This window comes from Penaeus vannamei, chromosome 39 (genome assembly GCF_042767895.1).
Source record: "Penaeus vannamei isolate JL-2024 chromosome 39, ASM4276789v1, whole genome shotgun sequence".
NCBI classification, from domain to species: Eukaryota; Metazoa; Arthropoda; class Malacostraca; order Decapoda; family Penaeidae; genus Penaeus; species Penaeus vannamei.
Window position 1 is genome coordinate 3,622,352 of NC_091587.1, and position 22,500 is coordinate 3,644,851.

The 22,500-nt window shown below is 42.3% G+C and overlaps 1 protein-coding gene across 1 annotated transcript in view; it reads right to left on the reverse strand.

Moving 5' to 3' along the window:
- Positions 1 to 10,600: 10,600 nt before the first annotated feature.
- The window catches only part of net, a 35,436-nt gene continuing 23,536 nt past the window's right edge, over positions 10,601 to 22,500 (reverse strand). The window contains exon 2 of the mRNA XM_070117047.1: positions 10,601 to 13,907. Within this exon, the coding sequence (XP_069973148.1) occupies positions 12,515 to 13,907 (1,393 nt within the window). The 3' untranslated portion in view covers positions 10,601 to 12,514. The remainder of the gene's footprint in view (positions 13,908 to 22,500) is intronic.

Genomic DNA, 22,500 nt, shown 5'->3' on the forward strand with positions numbered 1-22,500 from the left:
CTATTTATTCCTTACTGCGCATTTTGCTTCATAAAAGTGACACGCTTGGCTAACCTGTTTTGTAACCCTTGGCTATCGTTCTGTGAGTTATAATTTGATGTTATTGTTGAAGAACAAATCTGTCTGTCATTTTTTTTTATTGTTTGGCCTCTGCTGGATGCGATTAAATTGTGTGTGTGTCCTCGCGCGCGTGTGTGTGTGTGTGTGCGTGTATGTATTTATTTGTGTATGTGTGATTGTTTATGCGTGTGTGTGTTCATTTGTGTGTATGTGTGTGTGTTTGTGTGTGTGCGTGTATGTATTTATTTGTGTATGTGTGATTGTTTATGCGTGTGTGTGTTCATTTGTGTGTATGTGTGTTTGTGTTTTTGTGTGTGTGATTATTGGTGTGTGTATGTGTGTTTATGTTTATGTGTGTAATTATTTGTGTGTATGTGTGTTTATGTTTATGTGTGTAATTATTTGTGTGTATGTGTGTTTATGTTTCTGTGTGTACCTATTTGTATGAGCATCTATTCGTGTGTATATCTATTTGTATATGTGTATATGTCCGTATACTTGTGTATGTGCTCATGTACATATTTCTGAACGTACACACACACACACACAAGAGCAACATGCAACTTGCAACACATAAACTCAACAGCAAACTGCTCCCATCCATCATACACATCTCGACTCTCTTTCGTCTCAGTTACTGTGTAAACATTTTCCCGCGTGACCTAGCCTGTGTCACCCGACCTGGCATGCCTGGCTGTCTCCTTTCGTGGCTGTTTATGCAGGTCGTTTTCGAGATAGACATGTATAGCCCAGGCAGACATTTCGGTTTAATGCATATTATCTCCCGAACGACTGGTTTGGGGCTTGTCTCTCGCTGTCGCTCTCTCTCTCTCTCTCGCTTTCGTTTCTCTCTCTCTCTCTCGCTTTCGTTTCTCGCTCTCGCTCTTTCTGTCTGTCTCTGTCTCTCTGTCTCTTTCTCTCTCTCTTGCTCTCTCTCGCTTTCGTCTATCTCTCTCTCTCTCGCTCTCGCTCTCTTTGTTTGTCTCTGTCTCTGTCTCTCTCTCTCTCTCTCTCTCTCTCTCGCTCTCTCTGTCTGTCTGTCGCTGTCTCTCTCTTTCTTTCTCTCTCTCTCTCTCTCTCTCTCTCTCTCTCTCTCTCTCTTTCTCTCTCTCTCTCTCTCTCTCTCTCTCTCTCTCTCTCTCTCTCTCTCTCTCTCTCTCGTCCTCCCTCTCTCTCTCTCTCTATCTATCTATCTCTCTCTGCTCTATCATCTCTCTCTCTCTCTCGTCTCTCCTCCCCCCCTCTCTCTCTCTCTGTCTGTCTGTCTCTCTCTCTCTCGTCCTCCCCCCCCCCCCCTCTCTCTCTGTCTCTCTCTCTCTATCTATCTCGTATCTTGCGTCTTCTTATCGCCTCTAACTTGTTCTCAGAAGTGGCCCCTCGATATACCACCAAGAATCACTCGCGTTTCACCTGAACTGGCTTGACCTGACCCACTAAAAGGTTATGTAGAAGTCACGTAGAAGGGATGGAATTTTCGGGTCTTGGGCAAGGCGCTTTCGACTCATTCTTGCGTGACGTCACAGATCTTGGGCGAACGGCTTGGGTGGCGAACGAGAGGGTCTGCTGGCATCGTCATTGTCATTGTTATCGTTGTTGTTTTCATCATCATCATCATCAGGGCTATTATTATTGTCATTATTGTCATCATTGTTATTACTATTATTATCATCATTTTTTTTACTGTTATTTTCATCATTGTTATTACTATCATTATCATCATTGTTATCATTATTGTTTTCATCATCATCATCAATGCTATTATTATTGTCATTATTGTCATCATTGTTATTACTATCATTATCATCATTGTTATCATTTTCATCATCATCAGTGCTATTATTATTGTTATCATTGTTATTACTATTATTATCATCATTATTATCATTTTCATCATCATCAATGCTATTACTATCATCATCATTGTCATCATTGTTATTACTATTATTATCATCATTATTATCATTTTCATCATCATCATCAATGCTATTATTATCATCATTATCGTCATCATTGTTATTACTATTATCATCATAATCATTATAATCTTCATCATCATCACCAGTATTACTGCTATGATGTTAAGGATAATGATAATAACAGTAATCATTACTATCATTATTATTATTGTTATTATCATAATTATTATTACCATCACTTATTCTAGTAATCATTATTATTGTTATTATCATTTTTCATTTTATTATCATTATCATCATCAATATCATTACGAATGGTATTATCACCATCATTATTCTCGCTATCATTAATACTATCATTATTATCATTATTGCCATTATTATTATTATTGTTATCTTTATAATCATTGTATATATATATATACATACATATATATATATATATATATATATATATATATATATATATATATATATATATATATATATATATATATACATATATATATATATATATATATGTATATATATATATATATATATATATATATATATATATATATATATATGTATATGTATATACATACACTCACCCACACACACACACACACACATTCACACACACACACACACACACACACACACACACACACACACACACACACACACACACACATATATATATGTATATTTATATAGATATATGAATGTATATTCATATATCTATATATATTCATATATGTATGTGTATATACATATATATATACACATTCATATATATATATGTATATATATAATATATATATATATATATATATATATATATATATATATATATATATATATATATATATATACATATATATATATATACACGTTCATATATTTATATATATATATATATATATATATATATATATATATATGTATATATATATATATATATATATATATATATATATATATATATATATATATGTAAACCTATATCTATATATATATATAAATATATATATATATATATATATATATATATATATATATATATATATATATATATATATATATATATATTGTAGAAGGCTTAAAGATAAGATATAGATAGATAGATAGATAGATGGATATAAATGTAAATATTCACATGCGTGTCTGTGAAGATTCAGAAGTAGATCACTGATGCCATTTTGTCCTTCTCTTTTTTATTACTTTTTATTACTCTTTATCACTCTTTATTACTTTCCACATACATCACGATATAAATCCCATTTCTCCCTTTCTATTCCTCCCTTTCCAGAGCAGGAACAAACCACCCCACGTGACCACTTGCAATTGCATAAGATAGCGTGAGAATTCCCCCCCCCCCCTTTGGTGTGCAAGGAAAAGGAACAGAGAAAAATCCGGATAATGAGATGACACAGAGGTAGGAAAACCTATGAAATGGGACGAGTGGCGTGTCCGTGAATTAATGAGTCCGAGAGGAGGTTCAGAAATCTTGGTAAAGGTCAGGATTTATGAGGATTTAAGAGGATCTAAGAGGATTTAAGAGGATTTAAGAGGATTTAAGAGAGCAGCCGAGTCTTGCAGGTAAAAGGGAGGGTCATGATTGGGTCATTCGAGGTGTGTCATTTGCAGGAGAAAAGACATTTTATTTATCTATGTTTTTATCTATTCATCTATTTTATCTTATTTTATTTATTTTTATCTTTTTAGATTTTGTGAGGTATAGTTTCAACTTCTATTGATCCAAGCCTCTATTTCTTATTTATTTACTTATTTTATCTTATTTTTATCTTATTTCATTTATTTATTTATTTATTTAGATTCTGTGAGGTATAGTTTCAACTTTTAGTGATCCAAGCCTCTATCTTTTATTTATTTACTTATTTTATCTTATTTTATTTATTTATCTATTTATTTATTTTTAGATTCTGTGAGGCATAGTTTCAACTTTTAGTGATCCAAGCCTCTATTTTTTATTTATTTACTTATTTTATCTTATTTTATTTATTTATTTATTCATTTATTTTAGATTTTGTGAGGTATAGTTTCAACTTTTAGTAATCCAAACCTCTATCTTTTATTTATTTACTTATTTTATCTTATTTTATTTATTTATTTATTTATTTATTTATTTATTTTAGATTCTGTGAGGTATAGTTTCAACTTTTAGTGACCCAAGCCTCTATTTTTTATTTATTTACTTATTTTATCTTATTTAATTATTTATTTATTTATTTAGATTCTGTGAGGTATAGTTTCAACTTTTAGTGATCAAAGCCTCTATTTTTTATCTATTTACTTATCTTATCTTATTTTATTTATTTATTTATTTATTTTAGATTCTGTGAGGTATAGTTTCAACTTTTAGTGATCCAAGCTTCTATTTTTTTATTTACTTATTTTATCTTAATTTATTTATTTATTTATTTATTTTTTAGTGATCCAAACCTCTATTTTTTATTTATTTACTTATCTTATCTTATTTTATTTATTTATTTATTTGATTATTTTAGATTCTGTGAAGTATAGTTTCAACTTCTATTGATCCAAGCCTCTATTTCTTATTTATTTACTTATTTTATCTTATTTTTATCTTATTTCATTTATTTATTTATTTATTCAGATTCTGTGAGGTATAGTTTCAACTTTTAGTGATCCAAGCCTCTATTTTTTTTATTTATTTACTTATTTTATCTTATTTTATTTATTTATTTATTTATTTAGATTCTGTGAGGTATAGTTTCAATTTTTAATGATCCAAGCCTCTATTTCTTAATTATTTACTTATTTTATCTTTTTATTTATTTATTTATCTATTTAGATTCTGAGAGGTATAGTTTCAACTTTTAGTGATCCAAGCCTCTATTTTTTATTTTTTTTATTTATTTTATCTTATTTCATTTATTTATTCATTTTTTTAGATTCTGTGAGGTATAGTTTCAATTTTTATTGATCCAAGCCTCTATTTTTTTTATTTATTTACTTATTTTATCATATTTTATTTATTTATTCTTTTTTTTTTGATTCTGTGAGGTATAGTTTCAACTTTTATTGATCCAAGCCTCTATTTTTTATTTATTTACTTATTTTATCTTATTTTATTTATTTATTTATTCATTTATTTTTAGATTCCGTGAGGTGATACACACACATACGCATCTCTTTCTATTTCTCAATATATATATATATATATATATATATATATATATATATATATATATATATATATATATGTGTGTGTGTGTGTGTGTGTGTGTGTGTGTGTGTGTGTGTGTGTGTGTGTATGTATATATGTATGTATTCATATATATTTATACACATTTGTATGCATTCATATATATTCACACATACACACACATATATACATATATACGTGTGCGTGTGTAAGTGTAATATGGCCGTACCCATACATACATGGAAGTGTGCTGTGTAGCTGTGATCAAGTATTGTAAAGTTTTATAAGTTGCATAATTTGCAACGATTTGCAAGACGTTGCATGACTGGCCATCAGCTGTTCATCTTATTCATCACTACGATGATGTCAATTGCTCTCGTACTTTCTCCTGTTCCCATCTCTATCTGGTTATCATTATTATTATCTTTATTGTGTACGTGTGTATGTTTGCGTGTGTATGCGCTTATGTTTATGTTTATTATTTTCTTACTTATGACTTCTTCCTTTCTTTTTGTGTTTTTTTTTCTTTCTTCTTTAATAAATTTTTCTTTTGATTTTTAAAAATTTCTTTATTCTCAATTTCTTTGTTATATATAATTACTCCTTCTGTGGCAACATTGTTTTCCAATTTGAAGATTATCATCAATAAAAAGGGATATTCACTTAATAAGGATTTGAAAAATAAAAAAATGTATCAAAATGCCAACAAAATATATTTCATTTATAACCAACAGTCAGTCATACAGTCCAGTGTACATAATTTTCTTCATTAAAAAAACGATATTTACATATTGGATATACATCGAAATGTGAGTCACGTGTCATAAAATTACAAAGGGGAGAGGGCTAAAATATAAACAACAAAAAAACAAAAAAAAAATAATACAAACATAATGAAAAACACATGATTTCTGATATCAAATATATATATAAAAAGACATAAGTTTTATACATCTTGTACACATCAAAAGAAGATGAAAAAAGGAGTTGTCTTTCACGAAGTCTCGTCGAACACACTTCATTTTTTAAAAAGTTTAAAAGTGTATTAAAATGTGTAGGATAATATAAATACTCTGAATTATTTTGAACCACCTGACTAGCCCAAATAAGCTACAAACCATGAACTAAAGAAAGAGGTTGCGATTGCACTGGAACGCGCCGTCACAGTTTTCTTTTATTAAATAAAAAATATCCCACTGGACTATACATATATTTCTCTCTACATATATATTTACAAATATCACATTCGCGTAAAAAATAGCTCACTGCAAAATAAAACCTTTCCTAGGCAGAGTGCAATGATATCAAAAAGTATCATTCTATAGATTCCAACATTGTTTTTTTTTTCTATCTTTTAGAAGACTGCGCATCTCGGCAGTGTTTTGTCTCCCCCGCGCATGCGCACACAACCTCTATTTCAGCCGATGGTCTAGAGCCCAGCGCGTGTGAGGGTACCTTTTGTTAATTAGTCTATTTTATTGTTTTCCTCCAATCTGTACAAACTGAGTGTGCAAACTGTACAATATTTGCGGAGACTTGGAGCCTTACTGTTTACTTATTCAGTATTAAACTATGTACAAAATTTACATTAAAAAATCTTAAAACAAAGACGGAAGACCGAGTGAATAGTAAAAAAAAAATTCACGTTTCATTTTTCCCCTTCTTAAAAAAAAAGAACTATTATGCAAAATACAAAAGTATTTTTTTTTCGTAATATCATTTGTATAACAAAGTGAAAAGGGAGTTTCTAACTAGAAAAATACATCGTTGGGAAGACGGAGACACGATACGAACAGAAGAAAAACTACTAAAAAGTTATCGTAATTTATCCCAAAAGTTATCGTGTTATAAAAAAGTTATCATCATGCGTCCTCAAGGTCGAAATTCCTACTGAAAACTCATAGCATTTTTGTCTTATTCTTTATTTACTTCTTGGACCACTGACATAAGGCACATCTTTCATCTTCAATTCATTTTTGAATTTAATATTTGGCGGTTCCTTGCGAATGTCGGGAACAGAGAAGAGACTAGATAAAAGTGAAAAAAATATAAGATACATGAATAAAAATGGAGATAAAAAGAAATATTCAAAATTTTGATTGCTTTTGGACTTGAATCTAAGAACATAACAAGAAAAAAGACAAAGCTTGCGAGGCGACAGAAAAGAAGAAAAATAAACGAGTGAAACAAAAACAAAAACGAAAAAAGGCGGGAAACCGAGAACTTGATTTCCGAAACCGCACCAGAAGGACCCGAGTGGGCGGGGCTTCATGGCGCCGACGAGCCAATCAGAATGATCGACAGGGCCCGTCACTTGTCCCCAATAACCTCTTCCATCAGACCTCAACTGGCACTTCCTGAACACGGTGGCACTCGTCGGTGACACCCTCTACCTCATTACATCAACGGTCGACTTGACACTCAGTCCTATGGCCGTGTTTGTCTTTAATATGGACATTTATAACGGTCTCTCTCACCCCCCTCCCCCTTCCCGTTCCCCCTCCCCCCCCCTCCCTTTTAACCTCCGGATTTAGCTGTTTCTCGGTTTTGAAATTTCTTTGCGGGTGAAGTGAGAGAGGAGGAGAGGAGGAGAGAAGAGGAGAGGAGAGGAGAAGAGGAGGAGAGGAGAGGAGAGGAGAGGGTGAGGGGTGGGGTAAGGTGGGGTGGGGGAGAGGGGGAGTTATGTGAGGGGAGAGACTCGTATTTGTCTACCTCTTCTATTTTTTCCCCTCTCTCTCTCTCTACCCTTCAATCTCTTTCTCGACTCGCTTTTTTCTTCTCCCCTCTGCTAACCATTCCCTCAGCGTGGCCCTCTTCCCCTCACCCCCCCCCCCCATACTTCTAAATAAGCCCGCCAATGCCAGCTGTGTCGACACTTCCCCTCACCCTATACCGCCCCCCCCCCTTTCCCCTCTCCCTCACTCCAGATTCCTAATCTAAAAACACCCCAGGAGCGACTGGGGACTCTCTCACATAAACACGAGATGGGAAGAGGGGAGAGAGAGGAGAGAGAGGGGAGAGTGGGGGGAGAGAGAGAGGAGAGAGAGAGGAGAGTGGGGGGAGAGGGCGGGGCGTCACTCCTTATGTGACAGACACACACCCTATTAAAAGAGGGGAGACACCGGGTAAAGGAGAACGCGAGAAAGAGGGGAAACACAACAGAGAGAGAGAGAGAGAGAGTTAAGAAAAGGTTGAAATGGAAAGGGGGATATTTGTCAAAAAAAAAGAAAGAAAAAAAATGGGGAGAGAGAGAGAGAGTTAAGAAAAGGTTGAAATGGAAAGGAGATATTTGTCAAAAAAAAAAAAAAAAAAAAAAAAAAAAAAAAAAAAAGGGGTGGGGAGGGGATGGGGTGGTAAGAAAGGGGTGAGGGGAAATTAAGGGGAAATCATACCGAGTAATGACATTTGACCGCAGAAGACGCTCAGATGCGAGTAGTTACGAAACGTTGAAAGAACGTACGTATGCATATCGGTTATAAGGAAACTTACACCTTTATTTAACCCTTAGATAGAACCCCCCCCCTTCCCCCCCACCTCCCACCCCCTTCCCTCCCACCCCTAGATACTACCAATCCGGATTAGACTAGACCTAAGAGTAATGGTGACTAAGGGGTGACCAGGTAGTTTATAGTCTTGCTCAGGACTAATATACATACATACATACATATATTTAGATATACATATATACATATGTTTATATATATATATGTTGTGTGTGTGAATGTGTGTGAGTGTGTGTGTGAGTGTGTGTGAGTGTGTGTGTGTGTGTGTGTGTGTGTGTGTGTGTGTGTGTGTGTGTGTGTGTGTGTGTGTGTGTGTGTGTGCGTGTGTGTGTGTGTGTGTGTGTGTGTGTGTGTGTGTGTGTGTGTGTGTGTGTGTGTGTGTGTGTGTGTGTGTGTGTGTGTGTGTGTGTGTGTGTGATTCTGAAATTCTGAAATCCCGAGGCCTGCGATAGTGAGAAATGAAAGAAAGAAAAAAGAAAAGAAAAAAAGAAAACCAAAAAAAAACAACAACAACAAAAAAACAACAAAAAACATGTGTTTGCAACTACACGAATATTTACGTGACATTTATCTTGGAGCAAATACTTCCTGCTTGACAATAGGTTTAGGCGGTCTTAGTGAAACCTCTGATTGTAAAATTTAAAATAAAATAAAAAGTAAATAAATATATAAATAAAAAATGACATTGAAAAAATAAAAAATCCTAATTCTAAAGCAATACTACCTACTAGTTTAGCTTTTATTCATGAAATCATAAAAAAAAGAAATATATAAATACAAAAAGACATTGAAGAAATAAATCCTTATTTCAACTACGAGTTTAGCTTTTATTCATGAAATCATTAAAAAAAAAAAAAAAAAAAAGTTCTTGAACCTGCATATGCACACGCCCATCTTTCAACATTTCCGTAACTAGGCGCAACACGACGGTCTTGCACGCCCATGCACGAGGAAGTCCACCCCACCCTCCATCCCCACCCCACCCCCCCATGTATGCCTCGACCGGTAAGAACGGAGGGTGTGATCGCGTATACCTATCCATGCCATTATCAATTTCCCCTCTTCCTGTCCCCTTGTTTTTTCCCCTCTCCCCGGGCTGGTGATTCGTGAGCTGAAAAACAACCGGGAAAGAGAGGGAAGAAGAGGAGAGGGGAAGAGAAGAGGAGGATAAGGGGAGAGGCGTGAGGGGTTTAGGGGGGAGGGGAAATGGGGAGGGGGTGAGGGGAAAGGGGGAGAGGCGTGAGGGGTTTAGGGGGAGGGGAAAGGGGGAGGCCTGAGGGGTTTAGGGGTGAGGGGAAAGGGGGGAGGGGGGTGACCGCTCCCTGTGACTGATACGGCCTGCGAGGGGCGAGGGGACGGAAGGAGGGGGTGGGGGAGGGTTGATAAAGGTTAATGAGAGGCTAAGGGACGTTTGTCGGAGGCTGTGGCAAAGGGGAGACGCAATAACGGGAAAAGGGGAAACGAAATGATGGGGAGAAGGGGTGCAAGAGAGAAATAAGTCCATGGCATGAAATACGTCTCTATTTTCCTAACCAAATTTCTTCTAAAATCCGATACCAGGAAGGGGGGAAATTATCCGAAACACACCGCATGAACACTCACACCATCTGACTTGAAAATACCAGTACCTCGAGAAGCTACCCACCCCTCCCCTCCCCCTCCCCTCGAAACCCCATTCTTGACATCCTCGCCTCCCCTCGGTTCAATTTTCCCCCTTCTCTCCACGCCCCTGAGACTCCCCTCGCCCACGCCCCCCCTCGGCACAGCGGCGCGTCAGCTGGTTTCCCCCTCCATTTGCCTAAACACCAACGACGGGTGTTTGTTCACTACTTTCCCGGGCTTCTGCGTGCTCCTTGTTGCCTGGACACGTGGGGGCCGCGTCGCGATGCACGTGCGGTGGCTTAACTACTCTTTTTTGCGAGTCTTCTCACCCTTTTACATGTCTGGTTTTCTTTTCTGTTCTATTTGATTTGTCTTTGTGCCTGATTGAGGTAGTGTCTAGTTAATTTGTACCAGTTCTGGTGGAAGTTGCGGATATACAACGAGGCCAAAGCCAGAGTTGTGTATGAGGTTTCGGAGTCAGCCGCACGAGCGGGAAAAATGTTCAAGAGTCGAAGCGGAAAAAGAGAGAATAAGGGAAAATGTGGTAAAATAATGACACAGGAAGAAAATAAAGTGTCCATAGAACATTTACTAAATGATAGCTAAAAGAACCAGAAGATTGATAGGTAGGGAATCATGTATCTCTTCATCTAATAGTTAACAGTTATTTGACAAAATCTGTTTTGACGCTTCAGAAAAAATACATCTGTACTATAAAATTCAGATTGTCCTCCGCCATTTATGATTAATCAGATCAATTATTTTCGCTTCTACATGGAATCCAGAATTTTAAAACTCGAACACCGCAGTTTCCACAACTACATTTTAAAAAATAAATAACTCTTTTTAACTGCAGCCTTGCAAACTGTGTGGGAGTTTCGTTCCCTCTTTTCTACTAATACAAAGATTTTTGACTGGTATTTTGACAAATGGGAAGTGTGCTAGGCCATACAGAAATGGTAAATTGTAAAATTATCTGTATATTTTGACCCGTCTCGCATACCTGACTTCTAACGAGGGCTGTCGTTGCTGCCATCTTGTGGGGGAAATTTGAACTATGAGAGCAGGCAGCAAAAACATCCCAGCGGCGGTGCCAACGCAAATAATGCTTTTATGATTCACCAATACACTAAATGACTCTACTTGCAAAAAAAAGACAGAAAGAAAAAATGTATTCATCACTCATTATGCGCAAAATGTGTTGTGATAGCTACGGAGAAGTGAAATTTTTGAATTGATCTTTTGTTCTGCAGTACATAAAGTCTTTTGCGAGCTTGACATCACCACTAGAAATCATTAGTCAAAATTCCAACCAGAGTAGGGACATAGGAATGCTCTGGCTGACACGAGTGAAAAAAAAAAAAAAAAATCCTGAACGACTCCGGGCCTCCTGTCCCTGCACCCCCCCCCCTCCCCTCGCACGCAACGACAATAAGGACAGGCTTTCGATGGGACGTGGGGGAAGGGGGAGTGGGGGGGCGGAGACAGGAGAGCCCGAACTCGTCCACTTTTTGGGGGCACGATTTGCAAGCCTTACAAGCCTCACAGGCCCTTAAAACGGCTTACGGGTTTTATACTATAACACACATCGACACACAAAGCTAAAGTGTACTTTGGTGAGCACCTTATTGTTATGAGATTATAAAAAAAATCGATGTTCCTAACCAAAGACCATTGTGGTATACTGAAGTTGCAAAGTCTATAGCAAAGGCCGGCTTGAGGAGCCCCTCGACGGGCTGACGGAGGCCTGGAAGGGCGGGGCGCTGGGGGCGGAGTCACGGGGTCACGAGGCCTTTCCTGGAGGGGCTCGCGCGGACGGCCCTTCGCGGAGGGAGGTCGGTTCCCTCCCGAAGGAGCGCGAGACGGACAACGAGCAGAACAGGACAAACATCAGGCGGACGGCTGTTGTGTTTCACGGCAGATCCTGCGGAGCACACGGCGGCTGCGGACCGGGCCTCGCGCTTCGACTAGAACACACGTTTAGTACAAATAGCTTGTCTTTTGGAATTCTAATAGACTATACTTTTCTCTCACAGATTAGGTCTTTCGGCATTTAAAATACACTAATAAATATGCGAGTTGTCACTCGGTGGGACTATCTCGAACTTGAGTCACTGAACGTTTTGGGGCCACTTGTGGGCGTGTCACTGTGGGCGTGGTAACACTGGGGGGAGAAGCCCTCGAGGGCATGTGATCACTGGGGTGGGGAGGGACAGGAGTGACTGAGGGGCGCGGGCGTCACTCGAGGGGCGGGCGGCCTACTCGTCCCGCTTCTTCTTGGCCTTGCCCTCCACCTGGATGGTCCGCGTCGTCAGGTCGACGCACTCGCTGAACGAGGGCTCGGTGCCGCCCGCGCTGTAGTCGTGGCCGGCGAGGCGCGACAGCGACAGGATGTACGAGCACGCTATTCTCAGCACCGACAGCTTGGACAGCTTCTGGTTGTGGCTGTAGGCCGGCACCGACGTGCGCAGCTTCTCGAAGGCGGCGCTGATGGTGTGGACGCGGTTGCGCTCGCGCGCGTTGGCCTCGATGCGCCGCTCCCGCGTCATGTTCTTGTAGTTGCGCTGTTTCTGCTTGCTGGGCTGCAGCAGGGCGTGGATGGTGTCGTCGTCGTCGGGCGGGCACGCGTCGCCGCCCATGCTGCCGGCCACGTCGTCCTCGCCGTCGGCCGGCGCCCGCGACGGGCTGTCCGACGCGATCAGGGACTCCACGCTCAGGAACTTGGACGGCGCCTTGCCCGCCTTGCGCACCACGCTCACCTCGGCGCGCGCGGCGGGGTGCGCGCCCGCGCTCGGGCTCGGCCCCTCCGCCGCCGCCACGCGCGTCACCAGCGGCAGCGGCAGGTCGTCGCGGGGCGCGCGCTCCCCCGGGGGCGTCCGCGGCGGCGGAGACTTGGGCGGCGGCGACGCGGGCGGCAGCTGCGAGGGGAGCAGCGGCCGCGGCAGCGGGTACGGGTGCGGGAGCAGCATGGGGTAGTGGTGCGGGCTGAGGGCGGGCGTGAGGCCGGGCGTGAGCCCCGCCCACCCCAAGGGATTGACCACCCGCGGGTAGCCCCACTGCGCGGTGACGGGCGGCCACGCGGGCGGGATCAGGAGGGGCGGGAAGGCGCCCATGGGCGGCCTCCTGAAGGAACTGAGCAGTGGGTGGTGCTGCAGGAGCGGCGGCGCCCCCGGGGACGGCGACGAGGGCGCGCTCTTCTCGGAGACGTCAGTGGCGCCATCGGTGCGGGCGGCCTTCGCGGCGCGCGGCGGGTCGGGGCTGTGCGGGCGCTTGGGCGCCGCCTCGTGGCACAGGCGTCGAGGCTCGGCGGGCTTGCGGCGGTTGCGGGCTGCGGCGCGCGTCCCGGGCGACAGCGGCGCCGCGCCTGTGTGCGGCTCCACGGGGCTGGCGGGCGGACTGGCGGGCGCTGGGGAGGCGCGGGCGGCGTGCACCGGGTACTCCTGCCTCAGCGCGGAGTAGTGCTTGCGGAACTTGTGGAACTTGTGGTGGGCGGGCGGCGTGGGCGGGGTGGGCGGGCGGTGGGGGTGGTGGGCGCGGATGGGCTGGACGCGCACCTCCACGCTGTCCTCAGAGGCGTCGGTCGGGGAGTGGTCGTCCTCGCTCAGGAAGTCTTCGCGCGTGCCTCCGCCCTCCACCTCCTCCTCCATGCTCCTGCGGGACACAAGGCAGCGGTTAGCGCCGGAAACAAGGGGCGGGGGGGGGGGGTGAGCGGGATAATAATGATGATGATGATGATGATGGCGATAGTGATTATGAGAGGGAATGGTAATGATAATGATGTTAATAACATTAACAATAACAAAAATAAAACAATAATAAATATATGGTGTTCAGCACCCACACACACATACATAGATATACATACATACATATATATATATATATATATATATATATATATATATATATATATATATATATATATATATATATACATACATATACATATATACACATACATATCTTATATACATAAATACATCAGGGAAAATTAAAGATAGCGATCCAGAAATAGATACATCAACAGTGATAAAAACAGAGAAAAGGAGAGATAAACCCGAGAGAAAAGGAGCGAAGGAGCGAGAGAAGGCGTAAAGACTCGTTTCCCGGCAAACAAGATCATTAAGGCTCGCGCTCCCGCCGTTCCCACAATCAAGGGTCCGAGACGTTTAATCACTAGGGGGGGAGGGGAAGGGGAAGAGGGAGAGGAAGGGGGAAAAGGAACAAAGAAGAGGGGAAGGAGGGAGAGGAAGGGGGAGAGGAAGGGGGAAGAGAGAGAGGCAGGAGGGAAAGGATAGGGGAGAGGGAAGGGGAAAGAGAATCAAAGAGAAGGGGAAGAGGAAGGAGGGAAAGGACAGGGGAGAGGGAGAGGGGAAAGAGGAACAAAGAGGAAGGGAAGGGAAAGAGGAAAAGGGAGAGGAGGAGGCAGAGGAAAGGGAAAGTGAAAAAGGGAAAGCGGGGAGGAAGAGGAAGAGAAAAGGGGGAAGGGGAAAGTGGAAAAGGGGAGAGGCAGGGGAAGAGAAGAAGACAGGAAAGGACAAAAAAAAAAAAGAAAAAAAAAACGGAAAAAACGAAAGAACCTGGAAGAGAAAATAAAAATGGAAGACAGAACCAAAGAGGAAAGACGAAAGAGAGAAAAGGAAAACGTGGAAAGGGGGGGGAGGAAAGATAGCGTACATTTACCGCTACGTTCCCGTCCGCCCATCAAGGGAACGAACGGGTTTTAAATGCTTTCGGAAGAACAGAAGAACAGCGAATAACCCCGGCGGCCATTTTCGGAAGAGCTGCTTAGCGCGCGGAGTCACGAGGAAATTTCAACTTATCATTCTGAACAAAAGGGGAGAGGAGGTAAAAAAAAGGATAGGAGATATAAAGGGATGAGAAGGATAGGAGTAGAAAGGGATGAGAAAGAGAGGAGAGGAGGGAGGAAGAGGAGAGAAGGAGAGGAGGGAGGGAGGGAGGGAGAGGAAGAGAGGAGAGGAGAGGAGAGGGAGGGAGGGAGGTAGAGAAAAGAACAAGAGAAGAGAGAGAAAAAAGAGAAAAGAAACGTAGGAAAGAGAGAAGGGGAGAAAATAGAAAAGAGAAAACAGAAATGATTGAAAAGAAGAGAGAAACGAAGAGAGGGAGAGAGAGAGAGAGAGAGAGAGAGACAGAGAGAGAGAGAGAGAGAGAGAGAGAGAGAGAGAGAAAGAGAAAGAGAAAGAGAAAGAGAAAGAGAAAGAGAAAGAGAAAGAGAAAGAGAAAGAGAGAGAGAGAGAGAGAGAGAGAGAGAGAGAGAGAGAGTGTTTTCCCCAACTACCAACGGGCCCATAAACACACAACGAGATCGTTAAAGGGGTTTAGCGGCCGCCAGGAGCCCCAATCAGACCACTTTAGGGATAAATCTATTGAAGGGGATGTTTCCCATTCCCTAAAAAGAAGAAGAAGAAGGAGAATAATAATAATAATAATAATAATAATAATAATAATAATATCAATAATAATAATAATAAGATGAAGGAGGAGAAGGAGAAGGAGAAGGAGAAGAAGGAGAAGAAGAAGAAGAAGAAGAAGAAGGAGAAGAAGAAGTAGTAGAAGAAGAAGAAGAAGTAGAATAATAATAATAATAAGAAAAATCGGACGACTTATTTGAAAAAGATTGCTCTTTTGTCTATGTAAGGATTATTGGCCATTGCTATTGGCTTAATTCTTCTCAATTCTTTTTTTTTTCTTTTATGTAATTTATATATACACATATTTTTTCTTTTTGAATCATTCCACTTTTGTTTTTGTTATATATTCGTTCGTTTCTTGAATATTTTCTCTGGTTGCCATATTTTTGTATTTTCATTTTTAAAAAGACAAAAAAAACCTTTTAATATTTTTTTTCTCAAACGAAAAGAGGAAAATTATGTATCAATCAGTTTATACATTTTCTCAGTTTCTCATAATTTCTTATTTACCAATTATTCCCTCTTTTCCTTTGTTTTCCTCACTCTTACATCTTTCCTCCCCTATCCCCTTTCATCGCACTCTCCCTTCTTCCCCTTCTCTTCCTCACTTCCTTCCTCTTCTCTTCCTTTCTACCTCTCATCCTCCTTTACTGTCCCCTCTTCTTCCCTTTCTTTCTCTCCCTTCTCCTCCTCCTCTCCACATCTTTCCTCTCTCCTCTCCTCCCTTCCTCCCTTTCTTTATCTCGCTTCTTCTCTTTCTCTCCTTCACACCTTTCCTCTCTCCTCTCCTCCCTTTCTTTCTCTCCCTTCTCCTTCTCTCCTTCACATCTTTCCTCTCCTCTCCTCTCTTCCTCCCTTTCTTTCTCTCCCTTCTCCTTCTCTCCTTCACAGCTTTCCTCTCTCCTCTCCTCCCTTCCTCCTTTCCCTTCCCCCCTTTAATCTCACTTCCGTCCTTCCTTCCTCCTTCGTCTATGGGAACATCACGATCTCTGTCACGGCCGATTAATTAGACGCAATAAATTAATTGTCTCCGCGGTTGCACAAAGGACATGAGACTGGCGATTCATTCTGCAATCCGTTACGTTTGAGTTTTTGTCTCCTAGTCTCTCTCTCTCTCTCTCTCTCTCTCTCTCTTTTTTTCTTTTTTTTTTTGGCTCTCTCGTCTCGTCTCTCTCTCTCTCTCTATTTCTATTTCTTACATCTTTTATCTTTTTTTATTATCTCTTTCTGTGTGTCTTTTTTTTCTTGCTCTCTCGTCTCGTCTCTCTCTCTCTTTCTATTTCTTACATCTTTTATCTTTTTTTTCTATCTCTTTCTGTGTGTGTGTCTATGTGTTTATCTCTCTGTCTTTCTCTCGCTCTTTCTTTCTGTTTCTCACTCTTTTTCTCTTTCTCTGTCTCATTCTGTCTTTTTCTATATCTCTTTCTGTCTTTCTCTCTCTCTCTCTCTCTCTCTCTCTCTCTCTCTCTCTCTCTCTCTCTCTCTCTCTCTCTCTCTCTCTCCCTCACTCCCTCTCCATTCCTTCAGGAAAACGAAAGACACAAAGAAAATAAATTGCGGTTCATGAAATAGCAAAGAAATGAGAATTTAATGGAAGACAGAAAAAAAACAAAGGAATTTTAGGAGATAGCCAGAAATAAGAAAAACTATGGAGAACGAACAAGAAAAAAGGTAACGCAAATTAAATTTAAAAATACATGAAAAACTATAAGAAAATATATAGAGAACGAAAAAGAGAAAAGAGGTAGACGTAGATCAAATTTAAAAAATATATATGAAAAACTAAAAGAAACCACAAAACAAAACTAAACCACGAAGAATGTAAAATGTCAAAAAAAAAAACTGCCCCCCCCCAAAAAAAAAAAAAAAAAAAAAAACATACCACAAATAGAACCAAAAAAAAAAAAAAAAAAAAAAATATTGCAAATTGAAAAGGCCGGTCGAGCGATGGTTGCAAAAAAAAAAAAACATACCACAAATAGAACACAAAAAAAAAAAAAAAAAAATGCAAATTGAAAAGGCAGGACGAGCGATGTTGCAAAAAAAAAAAAAAAAAAAAAAAAAACATACCACAAACAGAACCCCCCCAAAAAAATTGCAAATTGAAAAGACAGGACGAGCTATGTTGCAAAGACAGAAAAAAAAAAACATACCACAAATAGAACCAAACAAATATTGCAAATTGAAAAGGCAGGACGAGCTATGTTGCAAAGACAGAAAAAAAAAAATGGCCACGACGTCTGAAGCTTATCAATGTCTCAGTCTGATTTTCCTTCTCTCTCCGTAACAAAAGACGGTCTTCGGGCGTGAAAATGGGATTGTCCATCAGCCGCGGATGTTTCAATTTAGGCCGCCCGCGGAAGACCGAGGGCGGGCGTTCTTCTTCCGTTTTTTTAAGGCTTTTTTTTTTTTTTTTTTTTTTAACTGTTCTCTGTCTTTGTTCTCTTCTTCCTCTCTGTCTTTATACTCTTCTTATACTCTTCTTTTTCTGTCTTTATTTATTCGCTTCTTTCTTTGTCTTTTTTTCTTCCGCTTTTTATTTTATTTTATTTTTTTAAATTGTTCTTTGTCTTTGCTCTCTTCTATCTCTCTGTCTTTATTTATTCTCTTCTTTCTCTTTGTCTTTTTCTTCCGTTTTTAATACGTTGTTTTTTTTTTTTCTTCTTCTTTTTCTCTGTCTTTATTCTCTTCTTTCTCTCTGTCTTTATTTATCTTTCGTTCGTGTGTTTTTAGAGATCATTTAAATTACACGATCTATCAATATTTATAACAACTAAAAGGGTAGATAACGTATGTATACAAATACTTTTTTTTTTCTTCTTTAACTTCTTTTTTTCATCTTTATCAAATTTTCTCGCTTTCTCTGGTCTTCTCATCCGTTATCGCTCATATTCATATGATTCTCATTCTCTCCATCTCTTACTTTTCGTCATGCACGTAACCGTTATACTTAGAGAGAGAGAGAGAGAGAGAGAGAGAGAGAGAGAGAGAGAGAGAGAGAGAGAGAGAGAGAGAGAGAGAGAGAGAGAGAGAGAGAGAGCAAGCGAGCGAGAGAGAGAAACCGAAACAACGAGCCAGAGAGAGAGAGAGAGAGAGAGAGAGAGAGAGAGAGAGAGAGAGAGAGAGAGAGAGAGAGACCGAGACAACGAGAGAGAGAGACCGAGACAGCGAGCGAGAAAGAGAAAGAAAGAGAAACCGAAACAGCGAGAGAGAGAGAGAAACCGAAACAGCGAGAGAGAAAGAAACCGAGACAGCGAGAGAGAGAGAGAGAGAAACCGAAACAGCGAGAGAGAAAGAAACCGAAACAGCGAGCGAGAGAAACAGCGAACGAGAGAGAGAAAGAGAGCCTGTCAATCTGTCTTTCTGCATATCAACCTGTCTGCCACGTCGGAGACTTCCCCGGCAGACATCCTCGGGCCTGAGGTGTCTGCCTGGCCGTGGGAACCAAATCACTGGATGGGGATGTTTACTTTCTACTTGGGTTCTCGTCATGCATTGTGCGTTCGGGGATGTGATGTGCGCCGCGGGAGGAAGAGGAGGAGGAGGAAGAAGAGGAGGAGGAGGAAGAGGAGGAGGAGGAAGAGGAGGAGGAGGAGGAGGAGGGAGGGGAGGGGAGGGGAGGAGGAGGAAGAGGGGGAGGAAGAGTGAGGGAGTGGTAGGAGGAGGAGGGGGGAGGTGGGGGGTGAGGAGGGGTTTAGGAGGGGGGGGGGGAGGAGGAGGAGAGGAGGGGAGGGGGAGGGGAGAGGCGGGGAGGGGGGAGGGGGGAGGAGGAAGAGGGGAGGGGGATGTGATGTGTGCCGCGGGAGGAAGAGGAAGGTGGAGGGGGATGTAGATGTGTGCCGCGGGAGGGAAGAGGAGGAAGGGGAGGGAGGGGATGTGATGTGTGCCGCGGGGAGGAAGAGGGGAGGAGGAGGAAGAGGAGGGAGGGGAGGGAAGAGTAGGGAGAGGAGGAGGAGGAGGAGGGAGGGAGGGGAAGAGGGGGAGGTGAGGGGTTAGGAGGGGGAGGAGGAGGAAGAGAAGGAGGAAGAGGAGGGAGGTGAGGAGGAGGAAAGGAGGAGGAGGTGGGGGAGGAGGGAGACAACGACAACGACGATGATGATAAAGAGGATGCGAATGAGGAAGAGTAAGAAGTGGTGGTGGCGGAGGAGGAATAAGAAGCGGTGGGAGAGTTGGGCGGAGAAAAAAGGATGGAGGATGGCCGACAATGTGGAGGAGGAGGAAAACGGAAAAATACAGACGGGTCTCCGTCAGCAGCCTCTGTACTCAACCATTATTTTCGTGTCCCTGTGCGATGTTTACATATCTGCCAGCAAGAAAATGTCTCCAGGTTTCCATTTACTTGTTAGCGTCACTCTCCTCCTCCCCTTTCAGACAAAGAACCCGAAGCGAGGAGCGGCCGGAGAAAACAGCTGATTGGTGTAAACAGCTGATTGGTGTAAACAGCTGATTGATGTAAACAAAGAGAGAAAGCTTGCCACGAGGGGTTCGTCTCTCAGCGGGGCCGTCCCGAAAAGACTTTGGCGCGTGGAAAGAGGATTAATATGTATAAATACAGACTTGTCGTTGCCTTCCGTTAAGGCGTCAACATATGTGGTGTTGGGTGGCCATGTTGCTCGTTCCCTTCCGTTAAGGCGTCAACATATGTGGTGTTGGGTGGCCATGTTGCTCGTTCCCTTCCGTTAAGGCGTCAACATATGTGGTGTTGGGTGGCCATGTTGCTCGTTCCCTTCCGTTAAGGCGTCAACATATGTGGTGTTGGGTGGCCATGTTGCTCGTTCCCATCCGTTAAGGCGTCAACATATGTGGTGTTGGGTGGCCATGTTGCTCGTTCCCTTCCGTTAAGGCGTCAACATATGTGATGTTGGGTGGCCATGTTGCTCCTCTAATTCATGGCACTGATTTGGAGCTAAATCATTTCTCGTTGCTCCTCATTTGCATAAGGAAACACATCGCTGTCTGATTCTCTTCAAGGGTCTCGAGTCGTGTAGCTGAACGTACGCATTTTAATCCATTACCGCATTCACGCCCATACGACTGCATCCTCCCACACGCCCACACCCAAACCCTCGACTCTCCCACTCACCATCATAATCAGAGTCTACAGCAGTGTCGTCGGTTCCCTCTCCCTCCCCCCCCCCCCTCTCTCCCTTCTCCGCACCCAATTCTTCTTGTTCTCTCCTATTTCTCCTGCTCCACCGTCCGTCGATCTGTCTCGCCTTCTTCCTTGCTCTGTCTTTTTCTCTTTCTTTCTCCATCTTTTATTTATTTCATTTCTTTCTGTCTTTCGTTATTGCTTTCTCTCTTTCGTTCTCTCATCTTTCGTTTCTCTCTTTCTCTCTTTATCTCTATTCTCTTTCTCTCACTATCTATTTATCTATCTATTCCGCTCACTCTCTCCCTCTCCCTCTCCCTCTCTCTCTCTCTCTTTCTCTCTCTCCCTCCCTCCCTCCCTCTCTCCTCTCTCTCTCTCTCTCTCTCTCTCTCTCTCTTCCTCTCTCCTCCTCTCTCTCTCTTTCTCTTCTTTCTCTCTCTCTCTCTCCTCCCTCCCTCCTCCTCTCCTCCTCCCTCCCTCCCTCCCTCTCTTCTCTCTCTCTCCTTGCGCCCGCTATTTCCACCCCTCCACCTCCCTTCCCCACAAACCTCCCCCTCCCCCCCACCCTGCTCTTTCCCCTCCTATCCCCTCCCCTCCCTCCCTCCCTCCCTTTCTGGTGTCCTGAGTGGGTTTCGGTTTACACCTGACGCCGGCCGCCCTCCCGGCACACACCCCCCCGCCCACAATGGCGCCTTTGCCAGGGTAGGCGCCGCCCAGTCCGAGCTACGGGGTAGGGGGGGGCAGGGAGGGGAATGGAGAGGGGAAAGGGGCGATGGCGGTTCTCTGGTGGTGGAGGGGCGGGAGGGAGGGAGGGAGGGAGGGAGGGAGGGAGGGACAGGAGGCGAAAATATGGAAGAAGGAAGAGAAATTGTGATAACGCTATTTGGGGATATGGTTTTTGTGCGAAGTGGAAAGGAAAGGCAGGGGAGGAAGGAGAGGGAGAGAGAGAGAGAGAGAGAGAGAGAGAGAGAGAGAGAGAGAGAGAGAGAGAGAGAGAGAGAGAGAGAGAGAGAGAGGGAGAGAGAGAGAGAGAGAGAGAGAGAGAGAGAGAGAGAGAGAGAGAGAGAGAGAGAGAGAGAGAGAGACAGCTAGAGAAAGAGAGAGAGAGAGAGAGAGAGAGAGAGAGAGAGAGAGCAAAACCGAGACCGAAACAGACTAACAGACAAACACACAGAAAAGAGATCAAGAACAGCGAAAAAAAAAAACAATAACCCATAAAACACCGATAACAAAAGACCACTCACAAAAATACACGAAATCGGACGACAGTACCCGAACGCATGCACGACACATCCGGGTCTCGGAGCCACTATAAATTTCATACAATTATTTGGGTAACGAACACAGGGGCAGGGGGGGGGGAGGTGGAGGGTGTGGTATGGTGGGGGGAGGGAGGGGGGGAGAAACGAGCAGACAGACAGACAGAATGGCGGGAATGAAGGAAATAAAAACAAGCATAAGAGAGAGAAGTGAGAAGAGACACATGAGATACAATTTAGACGAGTGGACAAGAACCCTGCACGCACGCACATACACAAACACCCACCCACACACAAACAAACCCATACACAAACAAACACACACACACAAACACAAAGCACACACAAAACAAACACACACACACAAACAAACACAAACACAAAACAAACACACACATACATACACATACACATACATACAAACACACACACACACACAAACACACACACACACAAAAACA